This window comes from Pipra filicauda, unplaced genomic scaffold (assembly GCF_003945595.2).
Source record: "Pipra filicauda isolate LSUMZ 115617 unplaced genomic scaffold, ASM394559v2 scaffold18_size4552066_pilon, whole genome shotgun sequence".
In the NCBI taxonomy this organism is placed as follows: Eukaryota; Metazoa; Chordata; class Aves; order Passeriformes; family Pipridae; genus Pipra; species Pipra filicauda.
The window spans coordinates 2,028,858-2,042,424 of NW_024104298.1; the positions used below are offsets into that span (position 1 = coordinate 2,028,858).

At 35.2% G+C, this 13,567-nt stretch overlaps 1 protein-coding gene across 7 annotated transcripts in view; it reads right to left on the reverse strand.

Moving 5' to 3' along the window:
• The window catches only part of CASK (calcium/calmodulin dependent serine protein kinase), a 210,025-nt gene that overhangs the window by 9,501 nt on the left and 186,957 nt on the right, over window positions 1-13,567 (reverse strand). For 4 of the 7 annotated variants that reach the window (XM_027741886.2, XM_027741879.2, XM_027741884.2 and 1 more), the window contains 6 exons: window positions 10,807-11,003; window positions 9,618-9,733; window positions 4,560-4,640; window positions 4,388-4,468; window positions 1,954-2,156; window positions 79-162 (listed from right to left, as the gene is read on the reverse strand). In XM_027741886.2, coding sequence (XP_027597687.1) covers window positions 79-162; window positions 1,954-2,156; window positions 4,388-4,468; window positions 4,560-4,640; window positions 9,618-9,733; window positions 10,807-11,003 — 762 coding nt within the window. The remainder of the gene's footprint in view (window positions 1-78; window positions 163-1,953; window positions 2,157-4,387; window positions 4,469-4,559; window positions 4,641-9,617; window positions 9,734-10,806; window positions 11,004-13,567) is intronic. The other 3 variants (XM_039380225.1, XM_027741885.2, XM_027741878.2) reach the window with 1 other exon arrangement.

Here is a 13,567-nt window from a genome sequence, read left to right on the forward strand (position 1 = left end):
TAAAGAGCCTGATCTGCATATTTGAATCTCATCCTTAATTCTGGCTCTAATAAGACATCAGACTGCAACATGCCATACCTCATTAATGCCTGGGGTAATCGTAGGTGCAGCAATAAAAACAACAAAAGGAGCAAACTCTGCAGTTCTCAGGACCTTCAATGCCTAGGTGAAAAAAATCACATACTTTAGAGGAAACCCCCAACAATCAATGTGAAGTAAGTTTAGTCACACAAGCAAAATACACAAATTCATGACTTACCAATGCTGGGTTTGTTTTTAACTGAACTGGAGTTAAAACCTTAGTAGTACAGACACTTAATTTTTTGTATTATTTTGCATTTTTGGTGGTCAAAACGTATATTTATCCTTAAGTAAAGTGAATTTATGAGACAGTAAAGGCTTTAGCATTTTCAGAGAGGTTCTTGCCATACAGTCTCAAAGACTGTGGAATTCTGTTCGCATTTAAACTTACTGATTAAACACCATGCAAAACATATTCAGTCATGCCATAAATAGGGAATATTGATTAGAATATAATTTTTTGTCTGACTTCATCTAGCAACTAACACTTTTTAATTATTATTTTCTTAAACAAATGAAAATGTGATGTGAGTAGTTAGAAGTTTTTAAAGAGTGAGCATAGCACTAAATGCAGTAAATACAGCATCAATCCCCTGAAACAAATAATTCAAGAAAAAATTCAGGAAAACTCATATAACTAAGAGCACCCAAGGGAAAACCAGCAAGAGGTGTAAGATAACCAGGAATAGGTCCACAAACAGGTTGCCCTTAATGAGCTGAGATGGATGAATGAGGAAGCTGGTTAGGAAAGAGGCTTGCTAGACATGTGCTGGAGGAAGTGCAGCAAAAGCAGCTGTTACCAAATGTAAATACATCCTAACTAAGATTAAAATGGCTTCTGAGAATTGCACTGCTTTTGAATAATGCACGTTGAAAAGGTTTATCAAGAGAGTTTGCTGCTAACAGCCGTTCCATTTGAACTAACTACAGATGCTGCTTTCCCTGAACGCTGTTAAATGTGGGATTTTATTTTTCAGAACAGCACCACAGCAGCATACTGTGAACTGTCCTAAATAATTTAGTCAGGTATCTTATTTCTGTTACAAAAATCTTAAAAGAATTTGAACTTATTGAATCCATTCACAATGAAGAAAGAAGTTATCAAACTTAAATAGATAACATTGGTCACAATTTTATCTTTCCTCCCATTTCCTTCCACCTGCTAGAATATAAACATCACATTTGTCCATATTCATGATGTTTCATTTAACAAAATATACAGATTCCTGTGAATTGGAAGTAATGACTACATGGATGTTTCAAAGAAAATGTATCAGAATTTTCCACAGAAGATTTTATACAATGAATAAACAAACTATTAGTGTTCCTCGAGAGCCTGATTTTTATTCCTGCCCTCTTTTGGAAAGTAAAATGCCACAACGCAGAAATGACTTTATAAAGTAACAACACTGATCTGGTCATTGCCCAAACAGGTTAAATATCAGTGATTAACCACAAATGTTTCTGACTGTGCTCAATAGTGATATGCAGTCAAGAGTCAGCCAGGAGCAAGATTACCTTTTCATAAAGCATCAGAGAGAAATTTTTGAAAACATTACTCCTGGCAGGCAATGACAATGACTTGTTTTGATATGTTTCACTGGACATGAGGCCAATATAGTAAAAAGTTACATGGTAAGTAAATTTTCAAGTTATAGTGATTGCTAAACTATGAATTTGTTTCTGCTGTATGTTCTTCCAACCAGGTGATTACCAGAATTCCATTTCCCAGATCGATACCTTGGTGGTTCAAGAGCTTTTGTTCCACATTACTTATCTAGTGTGCAATCAATAAAAATAAATATATCTCAATATGATTAGGTTGAAGGATTTGTGATGAGTCCCATTTTTACATGTTTTCTTATTAGTTACCTGAGGTTCTACATCAAGTATTGCAATTAGTCCCTGTTCATGGATCTTTCGTATTGTTTCCAGTTTTGTCCCATACATTGCATCCTCATGGCTGCCATATTCCAAATACTCATTGTTTGATATATCCTGCATCATTTGGTCATGTGATACAAAGTAGTAATTTTTGCCATTTTCTTCATCTTTCTTTGGAGGTCGGGTTGTATCTGAAAACACAAAATATTTTAGTACACAAGCAACATTAGGTTTTTATATGGCTTTCTTTTTTTTTTTTTTGGTTTATCAATACTTATTCACTGAATGATGACCTGTCAAATCACATATGAAGCATGAGCTTGAGGTAGCCAGAATGACAGGCACCAGGAACAGCAGGAGTCTGAGGGATATGTATTGGGAAAAAGCAGGAGAGGAAGGGATGTAGAAAAGGTAAAAAATCAAAAGGCAACAGAAGAGCAGAAGGTCATAAATAACCTTTCCCTGGTCATGACTGTAAGACTCTGTAAAACACCACATCTCTTCACAATCTACTGCCTTTTCTTCCAACAACCCTACCATAATTTCAAACAAGGTATCCAAAAACTGAACTCATCTTCTACTTTTAGTTATACCTATTACTGTTCTGAGGATTAATTAGCAATGTTCTGAAGATTAATTAGGATATTTCAAAGATGAAAAGTTCTATAGAAATATTATAGATCACAGTTATTTTAAGAAATTCATGAACAATGGATTATATAAACCATATAATATCACTATACTACTCACTGATGTTCTAGGTCTACTAAACTTCAGATCCTCATAATTCTCTCAATCCTCTTCTTTTCTAAAAACATTTCTTTACTTTCCTTTTTTTTTTAACTTGAGTTCTTATGAGGTTTTCTTCTTATGAGTGTGAAAGCATAAGTCTGAAAAGTAGGCAAGGACCTGACTACTTGTGGGCCAAGAGAGATGAAAGCTACTTAGCAATATCATACTTTTTGAATATATTACTTCTACTGACCTATGTGGTAAGAGAAGTATGGCCTACTAATATTTTTAATTAACTACCATTGTATATGACATGACCTTTTCGAAGGTTTTCAGTTTGTAGATAATTTCTTCACAAAGCATTCCCCAAAACTCCACACCCAACTTAAGGCCCATCTCAAAAACTACCTAAAATCTACCATGGTTTCATAAAAGAATGCAGAAAATGCATCTTTTTAGTCTTCTTATGTAACCAGTGAAACAATTGCAGTGTTTCCACAGAGAAAGAACCTAATGCAGGCAACCTAAAGCATGATCACCATGGTATAGATGAGTCCATTTTCACAGTATTTGAAGATAAAATAACTAGTTCAGCTTCTCCCTCTCCATGCCAGTACAGTTAGTACCTGAGAGAGACTGGGTGAAAAGCATACTGTAAACATTTATTAGGCTCTGATTTAGTTCTTTGCAACAGAGATCATATTTGCTGGGTTACTTACTACCTTCCCACCATATAATCCTGGTACCACACATCTAATTGAGGATTTTAGTGTCTAGATAATAAACAGTAGTGTGACAAACAGTTCAGCGTCACATTGCTGCTGGGGTGATCTAACAGCTCATGCTTTCAAAAGGGCCAGGTCTTTCTGTTTTCCTTCTAAAAGATCTGCTCTTCATCTGACTCAGGGGAACTTAGATCAGCACCCAACTAATCCTTTCCCCATTCCAAATAGGTTTATAGATAAGCTCTTAAAAGAATACTTTTTAGCAACAACAAAGTCCTTATAGGTAGAAAACCACCACTTCTGAGCCATGAATGGTGTTTCTGAAGTCAGTCTAAAATAGAGTGGACAGTCAGGGACTGGATACTCTTGTTTCAGTATCCTTAGCTTGAGGAAAAAGGGTGCATCTCCAAGAGACCATGTAATAGGATATGCAATTCCTGCCATGGTATTGATAGACTGTCATGAAGGGAAAAACACCTCTGTGCTCTTTGTAACAACCCACTTGTAAGCAGTGAAGTTAATTGTGTTTTCTTTTCCTTATTGTCATCTCTGGAAATTTGAGGTTGTTTTAGTAATACCAGCCCCCAAGACTAAGCTGTGAGAAGTAATTAAAACATTCAGATAAGGTACACATTAAAGGTTTCCTCTAAATCCAGTTTATATGTCTTCTCATGGGAATCATACACAGCTAGAAATGAGAAATGTTTTATCCTTCATTCTGAATTAAGGAACATTTGGGTAGAGAGAAGCAAGAAGTTTTGTGAGTAACAAGAAACATTCGATGTAAAATTGGTGCTACTTTCCATCCCTCCCTTTGGTAAAGCAAAAGAAATACACCCAGTCCTAGCCCAGTTCCCACCTTCAAGACTCGTCTCAGCAGAACTGAACACATGTAGTAGAACAACAGGGGTGTTGCCAAGGATGACAACAAACAATTTTGCAGTACACTGAACATTGCTACTCACGAGGAATGGGGTAAGCAAATCTGTCCGGATGTTTTGTGATGAGTGTGTTTTTTATGTGTCTTCTTCCGACACCGTGTGCACCTGAAGCACGACACAAACACAATTTAGAAATTTTCCACCAGAAGGGCTTCAGAACTATGTTGTTATGTTCAGAAAAATAACCAAAAATTACCTAGTAAGACTAGTGTTTTCCTTTTGAATGCTGGCAGCTTTACTACTTCTTCATACGTGACGAGATCTAATTGATCAAACACTAAAACACAAAAGAAAGCCCCCAACGGATAAGAAAAAAAGGCATATTAAGAGTGACAATTAATTCCGCTACAAATTACAATTTTAGCAAGTTTTAGATTCATAATACAAAGTAATATAGAAAATAAAAACCATTCATTACGCATTTGAACAAGAGTGTTCTTTTAAAGAACTGTTAAGAGCAGTAAGAAAGCTACTGAAATGCTCAAAGTTTGCATGTCCTTTCATGCAGTATTCAGCAGACCACAGAAATTAGCTCAAACAGCATGCCATTCACGTTTGCATTCCTAAGAAATGGCAATACTAAAGAAAAATCTGTAGACAGTGACCAACATGAATACAGTATGAGAACATCTATTTACACTGAAGATAGGGATACTTTCATAATAATGTTTTAACAAGATCTATGAGAAATGCATAGAGAAGAGCATTAATACTTTGTGGTATTTATTCTTTCAAACCACCACCCTTTAATTGTAATTAGAGTTCTCTTTAAACACACGTGCTAGTTAAGTTGACATGCTTTTAAAACTTGTGACAGAATGAAGAATTCTAATGGAAAGTGATGGCATTACATAAAAGAACCTCCGCCATATTTAGGGAAAAATTGTGAAAGTATTATTTCAGATATAATTTCAACTGCAGTTGAAATTGGATGAATTCCATCATGCCTATCAATCTGTTGTCAATTGCCAAGGAATATAATGATTAACAAATCAAGTTTTGTTCATTAAAAACAACTTATTCCTCCTGTGCCCAATAACACATCATCTCTGGTAACTCTTGCAGAATTCTAATGAAAAAGAAGCCAGGAGGCAGTTAATTATATTTGTAAAGATTACAGCAATCAACAATTGTGAGCAGAATAATGAACAAGAGTTTTCAGTTCTGTACTTTTGCACGCTATGAAAAGAAGGGAGGAGAGACTGCACCTTAACTATGGGACCTTTGAGTGTTTCCAAATCTTAAGTGGTGTATTCACCTCAACTATATCCCACTCATCTTTTAGGATGAGTCTGGATATATCCCTCTCCCCCATCCAAAACCCCTTAGGGAAGTAGGCAGCAGCAGGAGCTTTAGTTTGTTCCAGAAGTCTCCAGCCACCAAGATTCAGCATGAAGAGCATGGAGCCTACCAGAAAGCACAAGCTCTTTGTACTAAAGTCCCAGTTAAAGCAGGAAAGGATTTAACTTAATGTATTTCTTTTTTACAGGTCACATTTTTCAATTTGAGAGAAAAAGTACAAATACTTCAATTTGGTCAAACAACAAATTAATCAGTTGACACACTCAACTGCTTAAGACCTTGAAAAGATACAGATATGAAAACTTCCTAGTCCATTTGAAGCATTTTGAATTTCATCCTAAAGAACAACCTCTTTCAACCTTTCCCCAAATCCTACAAACAAGAATTTAGTCATATTTTTCTTCCATTCCACAAACATGGAATTCTACTGTCCTTTTTGCAACTTTATAGTATTTAAACTACTTAACAATTAATTTCATACTAGAAAAAGCCAAAGATCTACAACATGCTAAACAGTTTTACCATTCTAACCACCTAGGCCTGAGAGTATCATTTTCCATCAAAAAATAACAGCAATAAAAAAATCTATCCTTTATTTTCTTCTTGAACAAAAACATGTTATGTTAGATACAAGCAACAGGTACAAACAACAGAAATGACACATATTAATGCCTTTATCACAAACTAGCAGCATGGAGAAGATGTGTCTCAGTCTACATGGACTTAACTAATGATTGTAGGGTTTTCAAATGCAAAAGAAGAATGATAATTTTTTAAAAAATACACAAGATATGAGGAATACAGGGCACATTTAAAGACTGAACTTCAATGCTTCAGTGTTACTAGCTAATAAAGAAAAAGAGTTCTTGAAAGGAAACAGTAAGAAGCAAATAAAGAGGCATTGTCACTTGACAGGTTACTTACATGCACAGAGGCCATTGGGAGTAAGACAGCATGAAAAATGTACAGGGGTCATTGAGATATGGCTTGTAATATATTAGTAAAATAAAAAGTATATGCACAAAATAAACTTTACCATGCAGTAGTCTAAACACAAGGCAAATAAATCACATTAAGAAATGATAAACATATTTTATAAAAGCTTGGCAATTTTCTAGATTATGCATAATAGGAAGCATAGCTCTAGTATGTTCTAAAGACCGTTCTTTTCTGAAGTCCTGCATTAACATTTCAGTAAAATAAATTAAAAATATATCTAGATACACTGCAGTGTATCTCTAGAGCATTTATAAAAATATCAGCAAATCTAATACTGAAAAAATACTTTATTTTTTCCTGTGGGTTTTTGTTCAAAATTGTCTTTACAGTGATAAAACATATGATCATGAAATTGCCTAACACTCTAAAATGAAGCATGGGGGAAAGAAAAACAAGATTACATTTTTCTTGTAAAGAAGAAAGCATTTGCTTCTAATTCTAAAAAGTAACGGAAATTGTCTCCTCTTTATTTCATAAACTATGATTTGCAGAACAATCTCATGTCTAGTTCCAGTAATATCCCAATATCCCACACAAGCTCTCAAATCGTTAGCTGGCCACACAAATCTTAATTGACTATGAAGTATTTTCCTAAGTCATTTCTCAGCATCCCAGTTCAGTCTGAACCCCTAAGACAAAAATAACACGGAAGTACAAATAGATTACAGACTGCTGATCAATTTATTGAATTTTATACTAAGATACAAGAGAAGTAAATTCCACTTTCTTGTAAGAGCAATATTTTGACATTGATTATACTTATTTTGGATCCAACAGAGGAAAAGATTCGTTATTTTTTCTGAGACAAACACACTGAAAGCTTGCAAAGGTCGGTGCTGGTTTATTTCTGACTAACAATACCAGCCATGATAGAGTAATTCAGAAAAGGCAAATTCAGTACCACCTTAGTTAAACTTAAAACTCATGAGAGCATTTCAGTGAACCTCTTTTTATCCTACATTTGGTGTCATTCCCTGGAATATGACTGGCATCACCTCAAGGTCACTAAGATCAATAAACGTTTCTAAGAGAAATCTTGACTCTAATCTGTGCTTTCATTACCTTTGTGACTTCTTAGGGGGAAGGGGAAGTGCTATTCTGAAAAGAACAGGTTCTTTACGGTCATTATGATAATTTTTAATGTTCATGTTTCTAATTTTTGGCAAAGACTCTGCTCTGATGTAAGGTGACTAACAGCACTGCTGGTGTCAAGCGCTAAGGCAGGCAAACTGTGTGACTCAGTGCTGTCAACCTTCTCCAAAATGTCCCCCTACATCAAGACAGGAAAGTCTAGACTACCTTGCTTTCAGGAATTTATTTGATGCAAAGTCTTTGAACTAGTTTTGCTCTTAAAGCATTGCCTTCCTTGGCCATCCTCTTCCTTTTGCTTATTCCTTTGTAGCAGGCTGTGCTTACTCACAGTGACATCATTAATATGTATTTGCCCTGAGAACTGCATTAAGGAATGCACCTGCTCTAAAGAAATAAAATCCATGTGTTTTGTTGGGCTGTTCTTCAGTTAATCCAGTTTACAGCATGGCCTGCAGAGTTACACTGCCATAACTGAAGGGAGGAGCAAGGCTCAGGGAATGTATGTGGGAGCAACTGATAATACTTTGAAACCAGTATTAGGTTTATTTAGGTCATAAACCCCATTTTATTCCCAACGGTTTTTGTTAAGATCATAATTAGAAAATAATACATAATACATAATTATGTAAATTAATAATTAGCAAACTAATCACTGCAATGAAGTGGAAACATTACAACAACCAGAATGTTAAACCAGCAAAGAGAAGGAAACAAGTTTAAACTTTCAATCTCTGCTTGCTTTCAGGCTAATGAGTAATTTTATATTAACTGTGAACATCTTAAATACAGCTGTGAATTAAGGAGTATAAATGACAATTACTGTTATTTGACTTTTTTAGAATTCATTTTCAAGTGACTTTTAAGGAAACATAAATTTTGCAGTAGTGATACCTAATGAGCTCTGATACTGCATATAGACTGTGCAAGTAAAGAGAAATGTGGAAATATGGATTTATATTGTTTAACTGGTGTCCTCAAGAATGCAACTGAAAAAAAAATCCCAGAAATTAATGCAATATATATAAAATACTTCCATTTCACTGCTTGGACAGGTATATCTTTTGATTCCAATAAAAATCTCTGCATGTCTCCCAAGAGACCACAACAACAAAAATATCACAAAATGTGATAGCAATGCAAAAGCAATAGAAAATAGTTGAAAAGCAGTTGCAGCACACTGATTATTTTACACTAAAAGAAGAAAACTAAATTCTGCTCATGAATGAAGGAGTCTTCCTTCTTTACTACTAAAACTAAAGAATTTTGCTTGACAAGGGTCTCATACTCCATGCTTTACTTTCAAAATTTTCTAAAGCAATTAATTGTTTTTTTCAGCAGTCTGAACAGAAAACCAAAAGTCAGTATATTCAGGCAGAAATCACTGCAAGGAGGATAAACTTCAACAGCTTGTTCTATCTGGTAACTGTAAATAATACACTGACTATGCAAAGGCTCTTAATGCACTTCCAGCTGTAATGCTTCAAGAAAAATACCCTTTAGTGATGTTTTCAGGTATATAATCTGTAACTATAAATGCTCAGTAACAAGGATGCTACTGAGAAGTCTTCTGTAGAGCATAGTACATGATATAGATTGCAAAAATAATATCCTGTTGGCTTCTAGCTCCTTTAAACATAACCCCCCAAACAATGTAAGCCTATATTAGGATATATTATGATGCATTGATTTTGTGGCAGCTTGCCTCTCACTGATTAAGCTCTATTAAGCAAAGAACAAGCAGAGTAATGTTGGCATAATTAGAATTTTACTTATATTTTCCTAAGTAAGGCTTATATTAATGTCAAGGTTTAAATCGAAAAACATGTAATCTGTTAAAGCTACCTGCATTTTTTTTTCATACCTGCATTGTGCTTTGCCAAATATTTGTCTTTGTACTGCTTTTTTTTCTTTCCAAACCAAGTACAGCTGGCCTGTTGCTCCTGTTTGGTCTTCTCCATGGCAATACAAGCAACTCGCCTGGCATACGGAGGAGAAAAAAAGATTTGTTGTAATCAAGGATTTTTAAAAAGCTGCACAGAATGGTTAGAAAAATTAGACTTTTTTTATGCAACAAGAGCACAGTAAAACTTTCAAAAACATTTTTCATGATAACTTAAAAGAACATATTGGAATGGGCTATCCAGGGAGGTGGTGGAGTCACTGCCCCTGGAGGTATTTAAGAAGAGACTGGATGTGGCACTTAGTGCCATGGTCTAGTTGACAAGGTGGTGTTAGACCAAAGGTTGGACTTCATCTCAGAGGTCTTTTCCAACCTAGTTGGTTCTGTGATTCTGTGATATATAGCTTTGCTAGTCCAGGTGGCACAGGTGCTGTTAACCCTTCACAGCACCCCAATTCTTTTATGTAGCAAATTCTGTATGAAATATTTTGGGCTAGATTATCCACATTGATAAACTTTATTGAGTTATGGACACAACTTTCATGGCCCAGGACTTGCTTGCCAAAATTTGTGCTGATGCTTTTTACAGTTTTACTGAACAGCTTCTCCAAGAGGTTGTTTAAAGGCTCTGCACTGTTTTTGTGGCACTCAGTGCCATTGCTGTTCACGGAATATGCCATTTGGGGATCTTTGCACTGTGATTTCGTTCTGATTTTTGACTTTCACATGAAAAATGAAGAGGAAAGAAAATCCCCAAACTCCCTCAATGACCTTTCTGCTTGACATCCTGCTAAAACCTTATTCCTGCAGCACTTGCATATAAGGAGTACTAATGAAAACACTGTTTAGAAGCTGAAAGAGAAGTTCATTTGACCCCCTTATGTAAACAATGTTCTATGGTATACCAGAAAGCACAATGTTTTCTAACACAGGTGTTTATTTTTCTAATTTAACCACACCTATGATATTGCATGTAACTCTACTGCTATGCATATACAAAAAAAATCAATACCACACAAACGGAGGCAACAGACTTTTTTTAAAAAAAGAAAAATAATTCAAAAACTAGCCACACAAAAATGAAAAGCATGAAAGACAGAAATAAAATCAAAGCTAAATTAATTTTTTTAATAGAAAATTTAAGTCATACCATTCTTGAAGTTCAGGAGAAGGAATAAGACCTGCAGTACCATTTTTGGAGTTCTCAAGTTTACCCTGCCACCAGTTATGATCGTCTTTGCTAATGATTTGGATAATATCACCAACTCGGAATCTGATGCCAGCTTCTTTGCAAGGAATGAGGTCATCCTTTGCTGGATCATATTCAAATTGTGCTCTTACATATATCTATGAAAAAAACAGTTTATAAAAGACACTGCAATATTATTACTGGCACGGTGTTAAGAGTAACAGGTGATAATCTGATCAGTGAATGCAGCTACACATACTGGTTGCAACAAGCAAAGGAAGAAACAGAATGGCAAAAGCATAAGTGGTAGTTGGAAATGAAACAGAACAGCCCCCCCAGCAAACCATGGAGACATCTGATGTTATTTTGAAAGCTCATGGCCTCTACGTACTGTAAAATCTGAACAGCAAAAAGGTAATGAACTGATAGAGTCCCTCAAATCAATATCAACTATCACAAAGCAGTACAGACTATAAGCCAGCACTTTACAACTTGTACAACGGTACTTTCCAACCAAAGTCCCACTGTATGTTTTAAAAAATTGTATGACAGGACATTTTATTGGACAGTATAAAGGACCTAGGCCACGTTAGTCATCTTTAGTATTTAGGCTAAAAATTTTTAAGATTTAAGACATAAAGAAATATATTTTAAAAATATTAAATAGGAATTTAATATTGCACTTATAGTTATTAGGGAGGAATCTGAGAATTCTCTGCATGGGTTTTTCAGTAGAAGTCTACTCCTTTATAAATGAACTCGATGATTCGAGCAAGTTATTCTCTAAGGAACATTAACAGAAAGAATTCAGATTCTGACTTCATAATTTAAAATAATATACCAATCCTTTCTTTGTGTGTTAGTGAGGTCTCAACCCTAGAAAATAAAAATGAAAGCGATCTCCAGTTTTGGTTGCTAATTACAGCCTTGATGCAGTCAAAGTATCTTAAAATCGAAATTAAATGTCATGCCCTAAGCGGGTAATTTCCACAGTATATGAACTTCAAACATCACCCTACAGAATTTCAGGCAGCTTTGTATACACATACTGCTGATTTTCTTACTAAAAACTGACTAGATTTAAAAACCTCCAACAATTACAATGTTGCAAAGTAATACTCTTCGTATAAACCGTAACAATTACTTTTCAACTTTGCTCAAATTTAGCTCCAAAAATAGCTGCTCCAAATGCAGCTTTAGAACTATTCATGGCACTTAAAAAAGTCCTATAGTAATACAATCTGCAACCCAGCACATGAATAAATTAACTTAAAATGGCTAATCACGTCTATCTTGTATCTGATGTATTTTTATTGGTTTACTGCGAGAGCATCAGATGATAATACCACTATAGAACTCGACTTTCAATATTCTAAATCTGACCCTTGTTCCGCTGTGCATTGAGTGTGTGAGTTTAGACAAATGACCCAATTTCTTTTAATTACCTGAAAAACAGGATATTTTGAAACCAATCATGTTTATTTAGTAATCTGTTTTCTGTGAAGCAATCAATATTGAGCCAATCCTTTACTTTGCCTCAACCTTATCTAATATAGGGTCTAGAATCATCAGCAGTACTTTTAGCATCTTGAAGATTCCTTGCTTTTCAGTCCCTGCTCCAGTTTGAGCCCTTATCCACCATACAGTGGCAGTTCATGGAACATTACAGACTTCCTTGCAGATAAAAATCGATCTGCTATCCAAGCCCTTAGTGTCCTCAAGGATGACAAACTGCCAGAAAAATATGCTGGTTCAATGGGAAAAGACTCTTAAAAGAATCAGGAATTATAAATGGTGTGAGTACAAGAAAAACCATTGCTTTGATATTGCCTTGAACAAAGTCTCTTCTCCTGGGAAAAATACCCTACGAGAAGCAAACAAAAACCTCACCCTAACTCCATGTTTTCATGAAGCCCTTCCAGGTTTACATTCAGACAGCTGGAAACTTCAGAAGACAACAGAAAGTTGAAAGAATCATATAGCTGTAAACTCTGAAAATGGGAAATGAAGTGAGAGCAATCCATTCTTGTAACAGATATTGCAGCCATCTCAGCCAGACAGCAGCATAAAAAAGATTTTCAAAGATAAGAGATAACGTTGTTAATTGACTTTTTGAATGGAATTGCAAGAGCTATTATCAAAATTCTTGGTAGAGAAAGAGGCTGAGTACACAGAGATTCTGGAAAGACTATACATAACTGGAGCAGTTACTGAAGATGAATCACAAATCACTTGACAGTATGTGTTCATTTGGAGGCTGTGGTAAGAAAAAAAATATCTTAAAATTGTGAAGGGAATGATAGGGAATCCTCTGCAGAGCCCCTAAGGGTTTTCTTGGAATTCTCTGGAGAGGGAAGATCTTTGGTCTGTGATGCACCACCATCAGGTCAAGGTAGCAAAGTTGAGGGAGGTTATTGAATCTGGGTCTTAGGACTAAAAATTTAAGAAGTTATTCTTCAGACTTATCAAACCTTAACAGAAACTGTCCTTAATGTTTTTCTTTGAAGAGCCTGGATAATATTAATAATTATAGACCAACTCAAGCTTTAGCATCTTTGTCAGTACAATGTTTTAGAGTATTAGACACTTGTCCTACTAGTCCCCATTTCAGTTAAAATACAAATTTGAGCTTTCCTCCAAGATAAAAACCTGCACAGGTCACTGCACAACAGTAAGTCTATTAATGCACTCTGAACTAAAACAACATCCCCAGTTAAATTTA